Source organism: Condylura cristata, unplaced genomic scaffold (genome assembly GCF_000260355.1).
Source record: "Condylura cristata isolate star-nosed mole 26May11 unplaced genomic scaffold, ConCri1.0 scaffold00018, whole genome shotgun sequence".
Lineage (NCBI taxonomy): Eukaryota > Metazoa > Chordata > Mammalia > Eulipotyphla > Talpidae > Condylura > Condylura cristata.
Window position 1 is genome coordinate 36,704,081 of NW_004567119.1, and position 24,572 is coordinate 36,728,652.

Below are 24,572 nucleotides of genomic sequence, written 5' to 3' on the forward strand. Positions count from 1 at the left end.
GGTGAGAGGATTCACCAGAGACAGAGTGGGGAGCAGAACAGGCCGACTGATGAAGAACACTGCTGAGGGGAGCAATGGGTGGGTCAGGAGAGGTCACCTCCGGGATATGGGGATCGAATTGAAGTGGCCTCAGTTTCCTAGTACTGTGCTTTAACCTGCTGCACCACCAGAGAGGGCCGAACAGATGGTTTCTTAATGCTTTCCACCAAAAACTTTTAAATTCCATGAGTATTTGTCGCATTCCCATCTGCAGCAGTTGTTTTTTTTCCCTGTTTACCTACAGTTATTTATACTGCTTTCATTTCTGAATTAAATATTGATTTATTTATATACCAAATGAAGTCTTTATTCTTTATGTCTTAAAATTATTCATAAATACTTTCTTGGGGACATAAATATGTCCTTCAGTAATTCATATAGAATTCTTGTTAAAGTGAGTTGATCTGCTACAAAACAATGAGGTACGTTCTGGCTAAGGGTTACAGAGTTCGAATAATGGGAGTAGGTGCATGCCAGTGTGAGACCTTCGCTTGTAAATGTATGAAGCAGAATTGTGCTGTAATACTAGATGGCTCATATTTTCTGCTATCTCCTAGGCTTTTGTCTCCCCCCCTCCCCAAGTATGTTTGTTTAATTATTTTAAATATTTTTTGTTTTCTTGGTAAGCTGATTTCCTCTAATAAATGTAGTTTAAGAATATGAAATAAATGAAATTTCATATCCTAAAGGGAGAGAACTTTGGTTTGACTTCTAAGTGAAGTATCCTTGCAGATGCAGATTGAAATGATAACTTTTAGAATTTTTATCACTTGTCTTACATTAACATTTTCTAAATGGCTGTGTGTTCCATTAGCTTCCTGATAAAGTTGGAGACTGCCATGCTTGAGGAGAGTTTTATACATTGGATCTCAATCATTGACCATTATTTTTCATATAAATGTCAACTCTCCTTACTGTAGTCTAAAATTTCATCTCCACTATATAATCAGGATGAAATATTTTCAACTAGTAGATGTTAGTAAGTCTTATGTTGATGGAAATTTTGACCTCTTCCACAATAAAGGCAGTATAAAATAGTTATTATTATACCCTGGAACCTGTTTGGGTTGGTATGTTAGTTTTGCCACTTATTAGCTGTGTGATCCTGGCCAGGTGTTTAGTTTAGACTTGGTTATCTGAGTTGTAGAGATAATAATGGTAAAAGAATCTAGTTCATAAGGAGATTGTGAGGATTAACTCTAGGATATCAGATGCACAGAACAGAGCCTGGTATATAGTCTGTGACAATAATAATTGTCATATTATTATTAATAAGTAACATTGTCATATTACATATTATTAATAAGTAATATTGTCATGTTATTAATAATAATAATTGACATTATTATTGTCCATAATAATAATATTGTTGCCAATGACAGTATCTATATTAGACATAGTGGCCTGAGGCTTGAAGTTCCAAGTGCCTTTAATAAATTCAATATTGTAACCTTTATTATCAAGTTTTAATCTCTTCATATGATTTGCAATGTTTTATAATTGTTGTGTACTAGAAATAAAATTGCCCAGTAATTTTTTTTGTATTAGATTAGTCATCACTTTGGGGCTGTAACATGTTCAATACCTTGTGTGTGCTTTGTGAGATAAGTGCATTTCAAGATTAATGTGCTATTAAACAAAGATGGTTGACATTTTTTGTAAGCCTTTTATTTAGTAAATGTGTTTCTCTGAAAATTATGACCATATTTTATTCCTTTAGTTTCCAAGGTAGAATGCCAGGTATATATTCCAACTCAAACACTGAAACTCCCTTTCCTCTTAGTTCTCATAAAGAACAGCTCTTCTATGGAGAAGCAGTTGGCTGAATATTAGAAAAGCAGTGTGAAGTCCTAGCCCTATCATGAACTGGACATAGAATCTTGAGTAAATATATATGATTGTCTTTTCTCTTTCTGTTTAAAGATTCAATAAATAATTTTAAAAGTAAGAAGAGTCTTCATACTTAGCAAATAAATAAACCTTTAATTAGGTGCACTAAGAGGAAGGTAACTATAATAGATACAAGAAATTAAATCTACCTGAAATTAAAGAGAAGTTACAAAAGACATTTCAGAAATATAGAGGGGTATAAGAGACTACTAAGGACATCTTTGTACTAATAAATTGGATAACCTGAAGAAGTGTACAGATTTTTAGAAATAGAACTTTCTAAGATATTATCAGGAATAAGTAGAAGACCTGAACAGACTAGTTTCCAGCAAGGAAATTGAAACTAATCAAAAGTTTTCCCATGACAAAAGCCTAAAACTAAATGATAGTGTATTCTCATAAACTTTAAAATGAAGTAATATCTATCCTTTTCACCCTTCCAATAAACTGAGGTAGAAAGAGTGCTTCCAAACATGCTTTTTAAAGATTTATTTACTCATGCATGTAAGAACTGCTGGGGTACAGGCTGCAGTTACAAGGGAGAGGGTTCATCAAAAACTGAGTGGGGAACAGAACAGGTGGATCTACTGAAATACACTCCTGAGGGGAGCAGCAGGTGAGACAGGAGAGGTCTGCTCTGCCATGTAGGTCAGATCTCTGGCTGGGGATTGAACTTGTGTTTCAGTGGCTATGGATAGCTTCACAGTGCTGAAATTTTAACCCCTTGAGCCACCAGGGAAACCCCAAAACACATTTTGAGGCTAACATTACTTTGATATTTAGAAGCAAATAAGTACATCAGAAAAAAAGAGAAGTGTAGACCGCGATGAACATAGATGTAAAAATCCTCAACAAAATCATAGCAAATGTAATTCCACAAAACAAAACCAGTAGATCATATGTCATGATTAATAGGGATACAAGGATGATTCAATAACCTTGATTCAATGAATCAATATATTTAATTCATTCATCATGTCAAGAAAAGTTTAAATCATAGGTTCATACGCAGTAGGTCCAGAGGAAGAATCTGGTAAGATTCAGCTTTATTTATGATTTAAAAAAAAAAAAAAAAAGCTCAAAACATGGGGATAGAAAGAACATACATCAACATCATAAAGGTCGTATCTGTCAGACCCACAATTAATCTCACAGTGGTAAAAACAGCAAGTCTTTATTTAAAGATCTGATATAAGACAAGAATGTCTACTATCATCATTCAAGAGAGATATTTGATAAAGCAGTTAGGTAAATTGCTTTCATTTCTACATAGTATTTTCATTCTGTAGTTTCATATTTCTTAAAATTTTTAGGTAAATAATTTGCTATGACATTGTTTTCTTCACAGGTGTGAACATATATCTTCCAGATAAAATTGAATGTTTGCTGTGTCCCATAGCCCTAACCCTGATTGCCACTTTTACATCTTTTGCTTTTTTCCATTTACCCCAATATTAATCACACTCATCTCTCTACTATTCTGTGTCAAGAATTTTCTCATCTCATACCTTTTGAAGGCATTGTTAACTTGGAATGGTCTTTTCTCCAATTCTATAATAGTTGGCAATCTTATTTCAACTGGATCTCAGTTCAAATATCACTGTATCAGAATTTGTGCCTACTCCTCTTATCAAAAAATAGTCTCTTCTGTCTTACTGTCCTGCTTTAGGTTTCTTTATACAACATACCTATTTCTACCTGACATAGATTTTATGTGTTTATTGCTTCCTTTACCATTAATACATAAGCACCATGAAAGTAGGAGCTCTGCTCTGTTTAGTACTATATCCTGTGACTTTACAATTTAAAATAGCACATTACAGACATTTAAAAATTAAATGATTATATTTCCAGTTGCATAGTTACCTAATGTGCTTTAAAGGCTTTAGAGTTTATATTTAGATGTATTTTGAAGGTGAATATAAATTATAGTTTAGTTAAAATGTTCTATTAGCAACCTAGGATAAACATATTTATTATAAGAAGAAATAACTGTTATCAAGAATATAAAATGTTAGAATTCATCTGATAGACGAATAAGGAATGTTGGATCCATCAGAGATAATGATTGTAGATCACCTAGCATATGCTTATTTTAAAGAATAGGAAACTGATCCTGATTTTATTACCCGCTATGTCAGAGGTCATATTGGTTCTTAGTGACAGAACCCTAACTTTGTCTGATAATACTTCATTGTATTATTTTATACAACTTATGTAATGGCATTTAATTTCCTAGTACCCTTATCTTCTTAATTGTAACATTTAATTTACAACATTGCTACCTTCTCTACAAAGTATATGCTATAATAGCATTTTCTCTCTTTTTTAAAGAATTCACATTTACATGCTACTAAGTGGTTATGGGGGCGAGGTGTCCTTTGGTATGCTTTCACCTTATTTGGAAATACCTGCTTGGATCTCTCACAGTTAATATTTGCAAAAGCAAATTTTTTACAGTATCACCTAAACCTGGCATTATTGCCGTGTTACTTTTTAATCGTTCAGTATTGTTGGTTAGGTCTGAAACTGGTTGGGGCGGGGTGGCACTTTCATATCTCCTGTCACCTGCCTCATATGTGTAAAAAGTTAGTAAATCCTAAGTGCTTCTTCCTTTTCTGGTAGATTTTAATTAGCAGAGGTAACCTTCTGTCAAATACTGATCTTTGTGGATTTTTTTATGCTTATCACAGAATTTATCACATAATAGTGTGACTTATTAATAATTTCTAGATTATTTTAAGGATGATTATTATGAAGATGGGAATAGCCTTTAATAGAGAGATTCAGACTCTAGGTGGGTCCAGTAAGATAAGTTACCTTTATTATCATTTCTCATTTGAGAATGGATTTCTCATCTTATTACACTATTAATTTTGTTTTCATTAATAAGAATACTCATTTTCTCAAGGTTTTAAGTAAGTGTATAAAAAGTCTTTTCTGTGAAGAGGGAAAGATTGAGTAAATTAACTGCCTTTCAAAATGGCATAAGCTCTTTTAGTGCATCAAGTTACCCCAGAAGGATGGAAAAAGGTAAAACAGTTTAAAGATGACTAACTTACAACCAGGCAGTACCTGAAAGCACTGGGAGAATTTGACATGAATCATATCAACTCCATTTTCATTTCCCTTTAGTTCAAATATGTAAGAAAAATCAGTTATGGTCTGTAATCATGAAGTAGAGGTATTTGAATGCCTCCTAGTGGTAAACTTGTATTCTAATTACAGAATTTAAAAATTATTCATGGATCATATATTGTAGATAAATTATTAAAGCTTTTAAGCATCAAGTATTAAACCCTTTAATGATAAACATTCTAAATGGAAAAAAATGTACATCTTTGCCATATATAAAATTTATGAAAAATATAGATTGTATTTAACAAGAATGATAATAACTTAATCAAAATTTTTGGTTCAGATCCAAATTAATTTTAATTGTTTTTTTAGTTAGTGGAAACATTTTGTCCTTAAATGTAAATAAATGTTTAAAATTTAAGATTTACTTGTGCACATTTATTTTTAAAAAATATTAATTTGATCGCTGTGTATTTTTAATGTCTTGTATAATAAGATAGGAATAGTGGCTTATGAAAAGTATGTAGTTCATTTTCATATGGTTTTACTTAGAAGTATTAATTTTCAAGATGAATAAAATGAATATAATTAGTAATTTTGCAGTGTGGACTATAGCAAAACTTTAAAATGATGACTGCTAATTTAGTTAATACTATAAACAATTAAGATCACTACATTTACAGAAATATAATTTAAAATGTACACTAACTCATATGGAAAGAATTCAGGTAAGGGTCAGTAAGAGATAGGAAAAAAAGTGTTATCCCTTTGTTAAGCATTAAAAAATAATTAACTGCTTGCCAAAACAAAACAATTAAAATGGCAATTACCTTTAAAATAGCAACAATATAATTACAGCTGTTGTGATATAAAGCTAGGAAACAAAATGTTAATCTGAAATGAACAGTTTAAATATGAAATTATGATATACTTGGCTTCCTGTACTACAGCTGTCAAGCTTGGGCAGTTCGCTGGTCAATAGTGACATTCTATGTGTCAGTGAACAGAGTCTCTTGATACCATAACCCGCAGTTCACACATTACTGAAGCTCCAACTGTCGAACATTCAAGTCCCCTGGTATTATTGCAGCTTCCAGACTCTCCTGACTGGCTCATGTTTCATTCTTTGGCAATTTGCCCTAATGATATCCCTCAGGAGCTTTCAACCTCTCTCCCTTTCGATATTTAATCGTGGTATATTAATCTGAGTGATGCACAAACTGTGCCGCACAAATTGTAATTTCCTACAGTTTCTTTTGAGATGCTTAGCTAATTTTTCAGTTTTACCTCTGTTTATGTTTGAGGTTTATGACCATAATGCTCTACATAAAACTCCTAAGAAGCTACTTTGCTATTTATGTTTTTCAGAAAGGACTCTGAAATATAAGACTTTTTATATGTAGAACTGGACAAGATAATGTTATTTATATCATTAAATTGTATTATGATTGTTGTTAATCTTGTGATAATTTGAGCATGACTTTTTATTTGGATGGTTAGTGGCTACTTACTGTTGTTATCCTTCTGCAAATTTTAGTTAACTGCCTGTCTCCATGGATCAGTTGCTCTGTTATACCCCATGTACTGGCAACATATATACATCCCAGTGCTTCCTCCACACCTGCTGGATTACTGCTGGTAAGCTGACTTTTGCCAGGATCCTTTAAATACAGATATCATGATTAGAAAATCATGTGTGTAGCTTAGGTAAACTTGGTCTTTGTGTATGAATGAAATTTCTGGAATCTGATTTAGAAATTACTAACAAGTAATCAGTAAGGTTAGAATATTGCCTTCCAAAAGCAGCAAAAATTTATACTAGGCAAACAAAGTTCTTTAGGTTTTGTGAATTTCTTCTGCAGTAATTTAGATAATTAAATGCATAAGTAGAAGCAAATATTATCTAAGTTGTGGTTAGGAACTTATATGGAAGTTAGGGTATCAATTACAGGACTGGGTATACTGGGTGTCAGAATTTGTCTGCATTTCTGTCAGAAACCAACTTGTCTGTCAGAGCACACTTTCCTTTACCACTCTTCCATCAGTAATACACCAAACTGCAAATACCAGCAATGGTTTTCTGTAATACAGTGAGTCCCTGAATGTGTGCTTTAAATCAAAGTCTTAGCATTAAGCCACTATCAAAAACGATTTTGAAAAATGTTAAGAATAATTCTGAACAGGTTCCTGAATTCCTACTAATCTCATCCAAAGTGAATAGAGCAACTCCATTAGAATGTACCTATTCTCCCCCAGAAGAATGTGTATTTTTATAGTCAGCCTAAGCAAGGATTAGATTACCAAACATTAGGTTAGGGATGTTTTTGTAGACTCTAAGGTAAAATGTTATTTTAATTACATAATCATTTTCTAAGTAGTGTTGTGCTTAATTTACGTGAATTGTCTGCAGGGATAGCTTAAATCTTAAGAAATTTGATGAGTTTTCTTCTCTATAAAACCATGTGTATGTGTAAATACACATAGAAGAAAATGTTTATGTCACAACTACTGTTACTTTTTAAAAGATTTATTTATTTATGCATATAGAACTGGAGTACAGGCCAGAGGTGCTAGGACAGTGAGAGGATTCGCCAATGACAGAGCAGGGAGCAGAACAGGCAGGCTGAGGAAATACACTTCTGAGGGGAGCAGTGGGCAGGTCAGGAGACATCTGCCACACCATGTGGGTCAACCTCCCTGGCTGGGGATCAAACTCAGTGCTAAAGTGGGTGCAGCTAGCTTCATAGTGCTGTGCTTAACCTACTGTACCCCCAGGGTGGACCCAATTTTGTAAAAAGTCTTTTAGAAGAAAAGTATTTATTTGACTTTGTTATTTCATGAAAAGCAGATCACACCATATTTGAGGGTTAAAATGACAAGTGCATACACTTCTATTAAGTTTTCATGACTTATCTTCTTCAAAACAGAAGTGATTGATTATAATGACAGCACATTTGTTTGGCTGTATGTTGACTATACATATATATTGTTTTCACAGTGTGGTAATATAATTAGTGTTGATAATTCTGTGAAGTGGATTCACAATGGTCTACCATGGCTGGTTTGCCTTATGAGTATTAAGAAGTAGAAAAAGTTTGGTAGGAGACCACAGGCTAGCAGTTTAGTTATGTCAGTCCAGCTATACTGGAAGTGTAAGAGGAAGGCTAAATGTACAAATAAGCTTATTCTTAGTCATTAGTTTTTTTTCTCGAATATATCAGGATCCTTGAAGGCAAGAACTGCTATTCATATTGACATGTGCAATAGATTTTTGTATGTAGTGTTCAGTAATTAAAGCTATTTAAAAATACCTTTTCAAAAATTAACATTTCTAATTATGAAGTTTATAATTTGATTTTATCATTGACAATGTCAGTATCATTTTCATTTTTATATTAAATTGATCTGACTTTTTAGGAAGTTACATTCCTTTAAGTACAATTCTCTATAATGACTACATATTTAAGACTTTCTAAAATATTAAGTTAGAAAGTATTCTGTGATAAAGGTAGTCTGTACTATGCTTTACAGAAATGTCTTCCTGATACTTTCTGATCCTGTCAGCAGGTCCTTCTATTTCTGCACTTCCACTATATTAAAGGAAGCTTGTGTCATATTTCACTCCCTGGAAGTTTCTTAACTTGCCTCTAAGACTCTGAAGTAGTCTTAAGGACAAGTTCTAATAGGTTCTATGACAGCTACTTTCCTGGTCCATAGAGGTCAGAAGTGATAATAAACAGAGGTTATCTGAAACTTTCTCAACCTTAAGTTCTCAATGATAGCCTCAACTTTTCTCACAGAAACTTTTAGCATAGTTTATTTTTATCTAATATATATTTACTTAAATCATACAAGATGGCTCTCTTCCATTGTTAGACAAATCTATGAACTAAACTACTTCTTAGAGAAAAAAAGTTTTTTGGTATCTTTGCATCTTGTAAATGATCCTGTACTCATAGTAACATTTCTTTTTAATATCATTGTTTTTAATAGAATGATTTTTATATTCCACTTCAAAAATAACACCATGAAAGTTTGGATAGGGGAGGATGTGTACTTACTGGAACTTAAGGTGACTTGAACTTTCCAAATCTGAGATAATCTTAGCTCCCTGAGATATTTTTGTTTTCACACCTGGTATTTCTGGTGTGACATAGACTGTGGAGAGCCATGATGCCATCTTGTGACCATGGGTGAATAGCACACCTGGGTCTACTGATAAAAACTTTGCTACTTTGTTGGCTCATTTTACCATCCAGTGATTTATATTCAGGCATTTACTGAACACCTGTTTTCCAACCAATGAATATGTAACATAATGAATAAGACTTAGTTTGTGCCTCCCTCAGGAATCACAGGTGAGAAGAAATTCCCATGTACATACACACAGGCATGCATAGAATGCACATACTTAAATTAAGCACATACACAGAGAGAGGGTACAGAGTAATCCTGCAGTACTGTAAGGTCAATATTAGAGGCATTTAAAAATGAACATGGGCAGTGACAGTGAGGAAGTTAAGTGGTTGCTACAGCCTGGTAAGCAAGAGAAGGGAAGGCTATCACCACTGGATGGAAGTCATGCCATCTACATTTTCCCCTAATTTACAACACAAGGGAAAAGTAGGGAATTTCTATTTAACAAGTATAAAGTTTAGCAATATGAAACAATTCAGTTCCAGGATTTTTATTTTGTACAACTGTTAGCATTACTATTTTAGACTTAGTTTGTTAAGAGGGAAAATTTCACATTAGCTAGTCAAACAAGAGAGAAAGAAAGGGAGAGACAGAAGCAGAAAGAGAGAGAAAGAACTTTGGCAAGTCTATATTTACAGGAACTTTTAACCTTTCTGGGTCCTTAAAAAAACACTTAGGTGATAGTCAGACTGTAGTACCAGTAAATCATAGTTGTTCATTATTTGTTCATAAATGGTGAGTCACTTTTTAATTTATACTGTCTATCTGACTCTACTTTCTGTGTTTAGGAGCAGATTTATCTTCCAAAAGAATAGTGTTTTAAAAATAAATGGAATATTGTTTAGATTTCCCTAATTTAATACAATACTGTACAGTCTACTCACTCTGTGGGTGGTCTCTGTAAGAAAACCTAGGAAAAAAAAAAGGCCACTACATAGTAATTATATTACAGTAAAGATTAATTGCTACCAAAAGAAGAAGCAGTCGTAATAGAGTCTTCTGTACCCTATCTTTGTAAAATAACTTTATTGACAGAAAGATCTAGGACAGTTTGCTCATGGATGATAGAACAGCTGTGTTGTCAAGGATTTCTTCCTCACTTGTTAGAGACCTAATTTAATTAGATTTCAGCTGGGGTTGCAAAATTACTTTCATGATATTTGACTGATTTAATGTTAGAAGGTGCACAATCTAGTTTCCATGAGAAGAAAAAAATCTACAAAACAGTTATTTTAAGAAGTTATGCTTTAATAATATTGGTAGTTCTAATATCTGTATGTATCAGATTTTGTTAGAAATTAGTGAGGTTATAGCTCAAAAAGTTACTCACTGATCCCATAGGAAAAGTTTCAGGTTACTTTGTTGTTATAAATTCTGCTTAGGAATTCTATTGAATTGATTTTTTTTGAAGTTTACCAGTTTCTGTAAATTTATTGTTTATATCTCAAGAGATAACTTGCTTTTAGGAAGTATTTTTTTTAAGATTTATTTATCTACACACACAAAACTGAGGTACAGGTGAGAAGTGCAGGGGTAGAGATGAGAAGATTCACCAGAGACAGAGTGGAGAGCAGAACAGGAAGATCCACTGAAATACTCACCCAGCAGGTGGGTCAGAAGAGCTGTGTGGCACCATGTGGGTTCCATCCCTGACCAGGGAAGGAACTCATACAGCAGAGGCTGTAGAGCGCTTCATAGTGCTGCGCTTTAGCCCCTTGTGCTACCTGGAGGGCCGTTTAGGAAGTTTTAGAACTGTTATATTAGATATATTTTGTAGCACTTCAACTGATTTTTTCCCTTTCAATCAGATTTACCTAGTGTCTCCCCAACATCTATAGAATGGATGTAATTATATTTTGAGGTCTTAAATACTTTGATTAAAACTTATTTCATTAAAATGTGCTTTAAATAAAATTTGAGATTCCAAGAACTTTCTATATTATAAATCACGTGGGTGGAATGTTAACAATGTGGAAGTTTGCACAATTATTTTAACAATTTTGATCTATTTTGGGAAAGACTTGACACATTAGGAGTTGTCATCCTTGTTTTGTGAAAGATACCTGAAGCTGGTTGTGGGAGCCTAGAAGAGTTAGTGACAGGTATTTTATATTTTCTCCAGAGTTGGGAAGCATTCTATGAACGAAAACTTAGCCAAAGTAATAATCAGCCTTCCCTAATTTAAAAGTAGAACAGCCCTCATTTATCCCTACTGTTTTCTTCTGTATACAAAAATTCCGTTAGGTGTTAAGGCTATCAAGACCTATAAATTGATGTCAACTTCCAGTCAAATAATGAATCCATAACATCATATCAATTCAAGTGATCTGTTGCATAAAAGCTAAAAAATAGAGATAAAGATACAGTAAGTAAAGATAATTGGGGATTAGAATTTAGTACAATAAAAAGTAATAAACAGGCTAATGAGGAGTAAAATAAGAACTTTGATAGTTATTAATTTTTATGAAATTGGTAGTTAACCTTAAGTAAATTTGGAAGTTTTGGAGTTTACTTTTTTTTTTTTTTAAGTCTATTGCTGTTTCTCAGTAGCAAAGTGGGCACACAGGAATTTGAACAGCTCTGCTAAAAATGACAGTTATGTTTGAAAATTACGTAAATCCTTTGAGAAAGAAGGTTATCTGTTTTCATTACAAAGAGAAGTTTGCATTAAAAATAACAAAAATATGTCTTTGAAAGAAATGTAAAAACTGTTCATTCTTAAATAGCTATTTATTTGCATATCTTCTATTATATTTACAGACATCTCATTCTATTTAAATAATATTTAATTGTGTCAAATTGAAAAATTTGTTTCTTGTATTTAATGAGAAGTATTTGTGAAGTTACTAGGAGACCTATATTTATATATCATAAAAATCATTTAATATCTGTATTCTCTGCTAGAGTTTAATTAAGATCCACAAGGGAATATATCTGCATAGTTTATTAATAATCCTATGTCCATATCTTGGCACCTGGTGTTCTCCAGGTGTTGTCTTAAATTAATTAATCCAGATATCAGTAATAAACTTATGTAATGGTTTAAATCTATTAAAGTTAATAAAAATGAATGTGGGATAAATTTGAATATATAAAATTTAAATGTAAACTGGAAATATAGCACAGAAATTGAACAATTACAATAGGTAAGGAACTTGTTTATCTTTGTACCTCCAGTACCAAAATAGTGCCTGGTTTACAAGTAGGCTTTGATGAATATTTGGTGGCTGACTGAATAAAAAAATTTCACATCATACTAAGTATGAAAAAATATTTACATGTTAAGAAAGTTATGGAAATAAGAACCTAATTGAATAAAAAACGTGTAGCTGTGAATAAATTTGATAATTAAGATATGTTTCATATAAAGCATATGCAAAATAATCAACTCAGACTATGGCCTGAACCTGAATATTTAACCTAAATTAAAGCAGACAACTTTTTAGGTTTTATAATTCTGATTTATTCTAATACTTTTTTTGAATTCTATATAAATTGACATTAGTATGAATATATTAAAAATCTCTGAGTTTTTGCATATTGAGTAATGTAAAATATTAAGTATATTTATAGCTATGCATTTAAATAAAATTTTTAAGTTACTTTGAATTTTCTATATTGTTTCTTTTAATAAAACATGAATATATACATATATATATTTTTAATTTAGTGCCCCAATGCCATACCTGATTGGAATACACTCCAGCCTTATAGAGGTGAGTACCTGTTAAACCTGTGATAAATGAATTCATAATAATGAATTAAATTAGATAGAGATAAATTTCACAATAGTGAAAACAGTTGTGTTTTGAAAGAATATTAATAGAATAATATAAAGGACTCATTAGATTATATTTAGAGTATACTTACATTACTGTTTAAAAAAGGTAATTTAAATAACTTCATTTTAGTATGATAAATAACTTTTCAGTGGCACAGGATTTATGAAATCATTATATTTGGTAGAAGTCAAAATGGTAAGGTTTTTTTTTAAGATTTATTTATTTATTTGTGCATACAGAACTGGGGTACAGGCCAGAGGCTCAGGGGCAGTGAGAGGCTTCACCAGAGACAGAGTGGGGAACAGAACAGGCAGATCGACGAAGTACACTGCTGAGGGGAGCAGCGGGCAGGGCAGGAGAGGTCTGCCACACCATGTGGTTACCTCCCGGGCAGGCGGGAATCGAACTCATGCGGAAGCGCCTTTAGCTTCTCAGTGCTGTGCTTTAACCCGCTGCGCCACCAGGGAGGGCCCAAAATGGTAAGTTTTAAACACTAAAATGTTTAGACTTTAAAGAGCTACTTTCTTCTATATAATATTGGGGCTCTTTTACATGTATTCAGTTTCAAGTTTGTATTTTGAAAATTAGAATTTGTTAATTATGAGTCATAAAGTGAAATGTTTTGCAAACTTCATTATGATCTACTCTATTAGGAGTGTTTTTTCAAAATGTGGTTTTAATACACTAATCATTAACGTTTAATTAGACTATACCTTTAAAAACTAAAAATGTTCAGCCCTAATGGGGTTTTAACAAGTACCTGTTAGCAAAAATATATTATGTTTTTTGCACTGTTACCTCATGTCAAATTGCCATTTGTCACTTGAATCATCACTATCACAAGAAGCCTTGAGCTGTTAACATTTTGTATTCAATTTCAATTATTATTATTATTTTTTTTCTGGTTGTACATGTACTTTAATCCACTTTCTAATGTTTGGTCTAAATAAGTTAAATTTTGTTTTCTTATCACTTGTCATTGTATACAACATCAGTCTTTATTTTGTTGATCAGGGAAGATGCTGTTGTTTATTTTAAAACTCTTGAGAATCTTGTGAGCGAATCATATACCTGTAGGAGGCCTGAGTTATATCAACATGTGTTCTCAGTTGTTTTTTGTTTTGTAGAATCCTTGTTTATTTGCTTAGGCATTAATTAGAAATACAGTTCAATTAATTTATTTAATAAATTTAGTTCATTTTTAATGTTAAAATCTGAATTGGACAACATTTTGTATTTGTATCGTGTTAACTTTTAGAAAATGTGTTCTTATATGTCATGGTACCTGAGAACAACGACAAATTGTGTAAAGTAAAATGTGAATGAATAGGTATTTGATCTGTTGTGAGATTATAGAATATATGACTAGCATTTATTCATCAGTAGGTTAATTTTTAAATAAAGTCTAACCATGGTTGGTTGTTGTAGTTCTCCCAAAAGTTATCAAATTGGATTTTGACATTAGTGTACATGTTTCTTCTTATTTATGGTATGATAGAAAATGTAGGCTTTCCAACACATTGATTTATACAGATGAAAATATTTAAAGTTGTTAACTCTACATGTTGATATTACTTTATATTATTATATAATGTTCTGTATCAGCTTTTTAAACATACTTTTTAAAAGCGACTCTGCTTTTCCAAGATACTTGGGTAATGTTTTCAATATTCAATTAAGTTTATCAAATATGTATTAGACACTTCAAGTAAAAATCAGTACTAATCTAAGGGCCAAATTCAGTACATCCTCCTTAAGGATTATCTTGGAGAGCCAGTTCCTTCTAACTTTAACTTGGCTCCTATCATTAAATGAGAATGATTAAAATTATGATTAGATTAGGTAAAATCTCTGTACCTTTTATATTCTGGGTTATTCAAAATGTCTAATAGTTAATTTGATTTACTTGGCTTGGTAGTGAATGAGAAAAGTATTTTAGGAACCTTCGGGATGTCTTTAAACCAGTTGAATAACATTTAGTAACTGCCTTCTTAATATTTTTCAAGATGCCAAACATCCCATAATTCCATTCTTATTATGTCCATTATTATATTTTTCACCAAAATTTTAATCTTCTGTGCTTTCATGTTTTATAATAATATACTATAAGTAAAAAATATTTATATATTTTATGTGTGAAACTAATCTAGGTAACTATTTACATATTATTTGACTATAGATAGCTACAATATTTTTTTTTCCTGGAAAATACCAAAATGCTTTCTGACCTTACTGTCTTGATCAAGGGAGCTTCAGCACATTTTATAAGTTTTACTAAGTCTTCTAAACATATACGTTCAAAGATACGTAATTAACATCCTTTTTAATCTTTTACAAGTTACTTTTTTCATGTCACGAGAAAGATGGCTAGAAATCTCTCTTTAAAATGTCTATTTACTTCTACTATATAGGATAAGAACATTTTGTTCTTTCTGAAAACTAGACCTTAGGGGTGGGACTCAAAAGAGGCTAAGGATTATAAGTGATTAGTCCTAAATTAGCAGAGGCTATAAATGTGAGGGTTATGTTTGTTTTAATATACAAAGGTTTCTAGAATAAATGACAGCTTCACACTGCTGCCACTGTTTTCTTGTATACCTGTGTATAATGTACATTTTAATAATCTTATTGCATGAAAAGGTTACATATAGAGAGGATGTGAAAATTTATCAGCACTTTACTGTCATAATGACTTTTGGTTTACATGCTATTATTGTTTTCTTTGAAGAAAATGTCAGATTCTCTTTTCACATTTGTTAGTCTTTCTCTATCCAAAAAAAATTATGTATTTATGGAATACAAAAATACGAGATACAGAAAGTGATAACATTGTATGCCAAATAACTATTTAATTCATGTTTGGGAGGGAAATATTTGAAACATGTTTGGAAGGAAAAGTAGGTAAAAATTTACATTCATCAAAAAATTTTAAAATAAATTTGAATTACATACACTTTTCCTTAAGTAAAACCACCTTCATTTTAGGAAGACTTAAGTTTATTGATTATTGGAATTAGTACATTATTTTGTGATCCCTTGAATAAAATTTAATATTCAGCTATTATTTTTAAAACTAGGGGGCAACTTTTAAATATGTATACATTAATATTCTACTATCCCTTTTTTCAAAGTTTAACAATCATTTCATCTTTGAAAATTGCATTTCATTTATGAATTATATTTGCAGTTTCTATTAAAAATGCAACTAAAATTGAAGATAGAAATAACCATGGCATACTTTTTCCACACAAGTGCCATAATATAAATATATTTTTACTTTATCAAATAGCTTCTTATATTTATGCTTTTTGCAATGTCACTGTTATAAGTGGATTTTGTTAATTTCTTAGAAATGACCATCTTCTGAATATTACTGCAGACTATAATATTCTTTTACAAGATAGATTTCTGAGTTACATGTTTTACTAGAATCCATATTCTTTGTACAGACTATGGTTTTATTAACATATAAAAAAAATTTCCTAATCTAGGCTACCATTTCCTTAACAAATTTAACATTCTCTTATATAAAATTCTAAATGGATCATAGAAATTTTGTCTTGACCAACATAAGCCACATTTAAAGACCAAATGATTAATTTAAAATTCATATATTTAATAATTTTCAAGGTGGCTAATCTATAATGTAACTTTTAAAACCACTATACTATGATTAATAACCTATTGCTTTTTGATCTATGTAATGGAATTCTGAGTCAATGGATAGATTTCATTATAAGCTCCTTATTTACATGAAGGAATAATATTATTTGTATCACTTAAATAATACTAGAATTATGAGGTATGCTTACATGCTAATTTATACACTCTAGTAGTTTAAGTAGTAAAAAAACAAACTGTAAATAATTTCTTTTAGGAAGAAAAGTTTGATGAAATTCTAACTTACCATTAGTTTTCTACATATTGAGAAAACTTGACAATTTGACCAAGCTGACAAATAAGTCAAATAATCTAATAGACAAATTTTATATTTTATATTATAGTTCATATCATAATATTACTAAAAATTACGTCCATATTAATGTTCTCTGTCATTTTATTCAACTTTCAGCCCTTGTCATTGACTTAAACCAAATTGATAAGGAAATACAGATATTTCTTAACTTCAGTGTTAACTTACTTCCATAGTATTAGTTACTGCTTCATGGTAATCCTATACTGTGCTTCAAATAGTATAAAACAAGCTGCAAGTTCCTTTATCATATGATTGAAATTAATTTGATAAAATTTAAAAGATAAAGTTGTTAAAGTTTAATCTTAGCTGTGTCTGTATTTTAAGCTGTTGTTACAATAGTTATTTGGTAGTTAAATTATAGTCATCTCCAAAGTATATAAATATGTTTAGATAAGCAAACACTATATTTTAAATATTTTTACAAAAAATTTTGAATCATTGCAGTTAGACTTTTTCCAAAAAACAAAGTTGTTTATATTTTTATACAGTCTAGGGTTATATTCTATCCCAAGAGCTAATACATTAAGATAATTTTCTCTATGTTCTTAAGGTCATTATAGCTTTGTAGGAAAATGTGCTAAGCTGTTTATATATATTTTTTTTAAACAGAGAGTGAAAAACAAATCTTTGGATGATGTGGTCATGTTAAATGTTGATACAAACACTTTAGAGTCACCATTTAATGACTTGAGCAACCTGCCGAGTGATGTGGTAAGTCTAAAGGATATCTTGCGGTATAAGTATATTTTCTCTTGAACCCTTGAATTAACAGGAGTAATTTTCCCCACCTTTTTTATCTGAAATAAAAGTGTATGGGGTATGGGAGGAATTGATGTAGATTCTATGTTTAATGTTTTCACCTTTGGCAGTTGAGGAGATGTTGAATGGAACATCGTATCCTTATTGTAAAAGTAGGATCATAATTAAAAAGCTAGATGCATTCATTAGGCAGAGTTTCTTTAAACGAAAGTCTCTTCATCTTATCTTAATCATTATATTACAAAGTAGGCATTTCTGTCTGCCTAGTGGCATGTCTTGCAAAAGAATGAGAGAGTTTTTGAAGGCAAGGAGAAGAAGGGGGCCAATTATCGGCTTTTGCTTCCCTGCCACCTGCCAGCGCTTTTCCTTTTAATTAATGATCTGATGGCACTGGTCAATATAATAAGAAATGCTTGTACAGTTGGGGTCAGAAAATTCTAGCTTTGATCTCCCTCAACTTTCTGAAACATTTATTTGTTTTCTCTAAATTATTTCAGTTTTATTTTAATCTTTTCTGTCCTGCTGAGGGCCGCAAGAATGAAAACCTACACTGTTTGTCATTTGCTTTGGCAGAGCAAAGACTGCTTACTTAGAATTCTATTTGTAAATTAAACTGCAAGCCCAGTTTGTCATAAAAGACATCTGATCCTTTTGAAATGACGAAAACTGTCTTTTGTCTGTAAAGGCTGATAAATTAAGTGCCAGTTCTTTGCTGGTCTTTGATCTTACAGAGGGTTTGTGTGTGTGCGCGCGCAAGCGTGCGTGCGCATCTGCAACTTATAATAGAATGTATTTTGTATTTCATATTAAATACTCTCCAAAAGTGCCAATTTTGGTCTTCATATTGCTCAGAACAAGACAAAAATGCACTCTATTATTGTTTCTTTGTATATTTTAATAGCTGTTTTGGAATATTTTTATAATAGTTTCAAGAAAACATAATTCCCTTTAAAAATCCTTTTCTTTCAACGATGTTAAGATTTGGGAGTAAAAAATACTCAGAATATATTTGTTGTAATATATTTTGAAATCATTATAAGGGAATTTGAAAACTTAAACTAAAAGGCCTCAATAGTTTTTGTGCAGAGTGATAGGGAAATGTAATTTTAAAGTAAAAGATCAGATTATTTATGCTTATATATAGTCTAAAATATTTGATGACCTTGAAGAAAATTTAGTTGAACTACTTTATCTTACTGTGATAAAATTCATGCTATGTATGAACAGTTCCACATCCAGACTGGTGAAGAGCTATATTATCTTTTTAGCTCATTATAAGGAGATTGCCTCATTATAAAAATTTTGCAGAAACTGCTAGAAATGATTAGAGTAATTCATTTAGAAGTTATCGAAATATTCTTCATTGAATAGAGCATAATAAAAGTCAAGTCCCCCTTTTTCAAAATGTTTTCCTTATATGTATTTCCTACTGTTGATATGTTAAGAAGGATGGATTGTTTGTTTTAAAAAAGAAAAGAAAAATTAGAAGAGGAAGAAAAAGGGAAAGAAAGCCACTTCTCTGTGTCATATTGAATTTTTTATAGTCAGTTTCAATGATAGATGCTCTTTTCTTGAGAAGAACAATCTCTAATAGTAATCTTTTTGGATGGATGATTCCCTTTTAATTGGGAACTACTGCCTTCCTGTTAGAATTAGTTCAATATTAAAACATATATTTCAACATGTGAAGAAGTAAAACCATATTTTAAAATGTAAGAACCTAAAAGTATATAAAATTATAGATGGCACCAGTTTATACTTATAAGTGTCAGTTACTAAACCTAGCTAGAATATTGAAAAATGCAAATATGAAGGAATACTGCAAGGTGGTATAGATATAAATTTATGTGTGCCAGAAATTAACGATCACAGATTGACAAATATGAAGAATGAATAAATTCAAATAGTTCTGAGGTGGAGCTTAAACTATTTCCAAAGGTATGAAATGTTTTAAAGTTAGTTTCTAAAAATATCTTAGGTGATTGTTTACCTGGTATTTATAAATTTATTCATCAGTCATCATAAACATTTTCTCATCAGTTTCTGAAAACTATCTGCTATAACTATATAGTAAATATGATAAATTATCCCACCATATTTTCTATCAATGTAAATGTTTTAAAATCATAAATGGCTTTACTGATTTGCTTGGGTGTGGTTTTAATGAAGAAAATCTGAAAAATATTACTATTGGTATTATTTGATGAATATACTGATATTTAAATGGGACCTTTTAAAATCATTCACCAAAGCATCTAAATTATACTCACAGGTTAGTTGACTTTCTATGCATGTGCACTCTATTATTGTGTCGGCTTGACCAGTGGTCTTGGCTATTCAAAGGTCAGTGGTCACAGTTGTCCTGAATTACTAGTTCTTTTTTCCTGTGGACCCTCTGCTGTGTTGCATGCTGTAATCTTCTTAATGGCTTCATTCCAATATTCACACATAATATTTTAGATTTATTGACTGCTAGAAATACTACCATGCCAGTAGCAGTTCCGCTACTCTTAAGGTATTTAAAATTGGAAAAATAAATCAGGGCAAGGCTTTCAGGAATCCTTTGTTTTCCTTAAGAGAAGGGAAAAAACTCTCTTCCTGTCTTCTGACAAGAACACTTGTTTTTCAATTTCATCATTTCACTATAGATTTGGATCATTAAAAGGAAAACCCAAATTTTACTAGGAGTGATTTTAATGATATTGATTATTATGTGGAATAACTTTTAAAAGCATTAGTAGATCTGTTAAAATATACTTTTGTAGTGTTTTGCCTGTGAATATAATGTGGTTTTATTTTTTTAGTGCCTATGCCAAATAGATACCCTTAAATTTTGAGTATTTTCAAATAAAAAGTAAATTTTAGAGCTATGTAACAATGTCACTTGAAGTTAGTACTATTATAGTGTGTTCTTTATGTGGGGGCAAAGCCAGTTGGACTAATAAATAAGACATTTGAAAACTCAAAACATTTCATCTTTAGTTTTATCACCATGAACATTTTCAAAAGTAATTTGGAGAATTGTTATTCTTTCAAAAATAATGAATAGGGTGATCTATTGTTGGAGAATTTACTTAAGTAGATTTATAACGAGATTTAGTAAATTATCTTCATATAAATATCAAGTTGGAACAATTTCAACTAACTCTTACAGATGAAAGGTAGGAATTGGCATCTAAAAAAGTAACATCTGTGAGAATGTTCATTTCTTAAAAAAAAAATATCCGTTTTAACCTGTATTCCTTAACTATCTTTGAGTAATTTTAACAGACTGAGAAAATAATGTATTCTGATATAGGTTAATATCCTTATACACAATTTAGATAAGAAGGTGAAAGCACACAAAGTATATTATTAATGGAGTTTCTAGACCTTATTTTATCTAGTGTGATAGTCTTGTGCTTCAAACACTAGATCGTGGTCCCCTTCACATAAATGTGACATACAATATAAGGAGCAATTTTTGATTCATAGATGTCTTCAAATCTCCCTTCTAATATGGTTAAAGAAATGCCAGTATGACCTATATACTTAAATTAGGTTAACCCACACTGTTTTAAAAACTCATTTTCTTCTTAATACAATATTATTGAGAAATGGATTTTCTTTTTTCTACTATGAAGGTGTACAGCAAATATACTTGAGAGATACTGCACAATTCACTTTAGATGCCTTGGTATATATAGGATAGCTTCATTTGGTATAAAGAATACTTAATTACTAAACATTGAAATGACCTTCATGTGAAATGTCATCTAAAATACCATATATCTTTTTGTGAGGCTTTCAAGTATCACATGAAGGAATAGGTTGGTAGTTTAACTGTGATAAGAAAAGGAAAGACAAATTGCTTCTGATGACCAAAAAAAAAAAAAAAAAAAGAAGAAGAAAAGAAAATTGAAAGTCTAAAGCAGTAAGAAAGGGCCCACAAAACTTTGACTCTTTTTTACTTGAGGTAACATGAGTTTACAATACTATATATGTTCCAAAAATTAATTTTCTTACTTTGTCCACAACCAAACCCTAAACTTGACTTTCAGTAAAATTTTACAGCTCTGCAAATTTAATTCTTACATTCACACAAATTGTCAATAGACACATTTAATTCATTGAATATTCTCTCTAATCTAACATGAAGGGTTAGTATGTTAAATTATCATAATATCTGGCTTAAAGGGAGGGTAGAGGCCCTAGAGAATATTATATTAGTTCCAGATTTGCCACAGTTCTGCTACAGTCCTTATCATGTTTAACAATAGAAGAATTCCTTGTCATATTTATAGATGTCAGGGTTAGAAAGATAACACAATTTCATTTAGATGTTGGAGTAAATTAGAGGATTTTTTTTTTTAGTTGATATGAGACAAAAACTGCTTTCATTTTGCTCCTGGAGAAATGCCGTTATGCTTCCATCTGCTCGCTGTTAAAATACAGGCAACTAGATGTGTGTTGCCCCTGCCACACAGCCTTGATGCAGTGCTTTGTAAATAGTAGGCAGTCAGTAAATATTGTTGGAGAAAAATAGAATTGCATTTCTTTTATCTTGTGGAGTAGAAGTTGCTGTTAACATCACTGTTTATAGTTATGGCCTAGAACATTTTTATAAGGATACTGTTATCTAACTTTCATAAAATGAAAGGACCATGGAAGCATGTTTAATATATACATTTGGGACTATTAATGCAACTTTTCATTTCTTCTCTTGGGGAAAGGAAATCATATTTTGAGTAATCACCTTGCTTCTGCATACTACTTTCAGTGTCTGGGGAAACTCACTATTCTTTTGAAATTGTTTGGAATAAAATATTGTAGGTTTTGATTTTTTTTTTCTAGTTGCCTTGGTGTGTATTCTAAATAGAAACTTGAAGTACAAAATAAAATAAAACCCAAAACCTTGATTAACTGGCACTTCCAAAAATTTAAATGATGCTTATGATTTTTCTCTCAGCAACTAACGAGAGATTCTATGCTTCTGACCAATGATCCAAGCTTTAGCAATTGTTCATTTCCAACTAAATTGCATAGTCTTTCTCCTAATGTATCTACCCCCTGTCATCTTAATAGCTTGTTTCTCTCTCTTCTTTCACTAATATGTAGGGGTATATGTGTAGATCTATCTATGTATATATAAAAAAAATTATTTAGGGGACTTCCTTGTGGCACAAGGGGTTAAGTCTCAGCACTGTCAAGCTATCACCAGCTATTACAGCACGAGTTTGATCCCTCACCAGGGAGCTAATCCAAATGGCACAGATCTCTCCTGTCTTGTCTGCTGCTGTTCCTCCTAGCAGTATATTTCAGTAGATCCCCTGTTCTGCTCCCCATTCTGTCTCTAGTAAATCCTCTCATCCCCTGTACCTCTGACTTTACCCCAGTCTTGTATGCATAAATAAAAAAATAAATAAACCTTAAAAATCACTTAAGATTTGTTTCTAATCTTTTAAGTTCTTGCCTTCTCCATATTCAAGAGTCATGTGTGTATGCATGAATTGTGAATAGTCACAACAGTTGTTCTGAAATCTTGCATACTGTCATAATGATGTGATGAACTTTTAAATGAATTTCTTTCCTAAACCCCATCACAAATATTCCAATCCAGTTAACTGGAAAATTAATGTGAAATGTGCCTTGGGTAGGTTGCTACTTTATGCATTCATTAACTCAACAAATATTTATTGAGTACTTGCTATGTGCCTGTTTTGTGCAGAGTTGTGGTTAAGTGTGTTGAACGGAAAGATGTATGTGTTACTCTCCTGGAATTTATATTGTTTTTAACACTCACCTCATATCACAACTTTGGGAGGAAAGAACCAAGTTCAGTAGAAGGAATAATAGAGGGATTCTAGTTTACATTAAGGATAAGATCAATAGGTTGGACCTGTTTAGGCTCAGTGATGCAGGAGGAAACAGCAAGTAATTACCTTTCTTGGCAGTATATAAAATCTTGAGAGTGCAAGTAGCTCTCCTCCAGCATAATAGTAAAGGCAGCAAACCTGAGGTTATTCTTTTCTAATGGTCTGGGAGACATCTAATGCTGTGCCAGTTCCATTAAGGATTATATTTCAAGTGCCCTGTAGGAGAGACTATGCAGGCAGTCAGGAACTTGGTCTCTCTTATTTCATACATATATCCTTTGTAGTGATTGTTTCCCCCTTAGGTGGTATATTAACTAGGATACATACCAAGCTGTTGTAACAGAGAGGCCTAAAGGCCTATTTTAAGAGTAAAAGTAGAAATTTGTTTCTCTCCTATCTAACAATTAAGAGTTAAGTAAGTTATCTAGACCTGTTGGAGCAGTTCTGCCACTTTCAGTGTACATCCTTTGTTTATCTGCCTTGCTCAGAAGAAGGAATCCAGGTAAGGCCAGTCAGATTTTGTTTAGGGATATCATCTTAATTTGCCACAAATTTCTGTAAGCTCACTTTCCATTCTTTTGAACCTAGTGTCTTGGCCATATGCTAAGTCATAAGGTTGTTAAGAGATAGATAGTTTAACCCAGCTTAGGTAATTAAGAAAGGAAGAATGGATATTGGAAGACTGACATCATCTCTGCCATAAGTAAATTGAAGTGAAAATAATTGTAGCTCAGCTGACATGTGATTCTTACCAGTCCCAGTCTTTAGGATATGGCCAAGCTCAGTAGGTCAAAACATCTGTCTGCAGAATTAGCCTAAATGTTCATATGAGGAAGCCAAGCAAAGTAAGAAGAGGGGAGCAGATATATAAAAAGATTGCTATGAAGAGATCAGCAAATTTAAGGAATGGAAAGAAGATCTATATAGCTGTAGGGAGGTAAACAAAAAAGAGAGTTAAGCAAAATCAGGTTGTAGAAATATACAGATCTTACAAAT

The 24,572-nt window shown here is 31.7% G+C and overlaps 1 protein-coding gene across 2 annotated transcripts in view; it reads left to right on the forward strand.

Annotated features, from left to right (window-relative positions):
• The window catches only part of DENND1B (DENN/MADD domain containing 1B), a 212,554-nt gene that overhangs the window by 109,400 nt on the left and 78,582 nt on the right, over positions 1–24,572 (forward strand). For both annotated transcript variants that reach the window (XM_012726735.1, XM_012726736.1), the window contains 3 exons: positions 6,545–6,645; positions 12,875–12,920; positions 17,572–17,673. In XM_012726735.1, the coding sequence (XP_012582189.1) occupies positions 6,545–6,645; positions 12,875–12,920; positions 17,572–17,673 (249 nt within the window). The remainder of the gene's footprint in view (positions 1–6,544; positions 6,646–12,874; positions 12,921–17,571; positions 17,674–24,572) is intronic.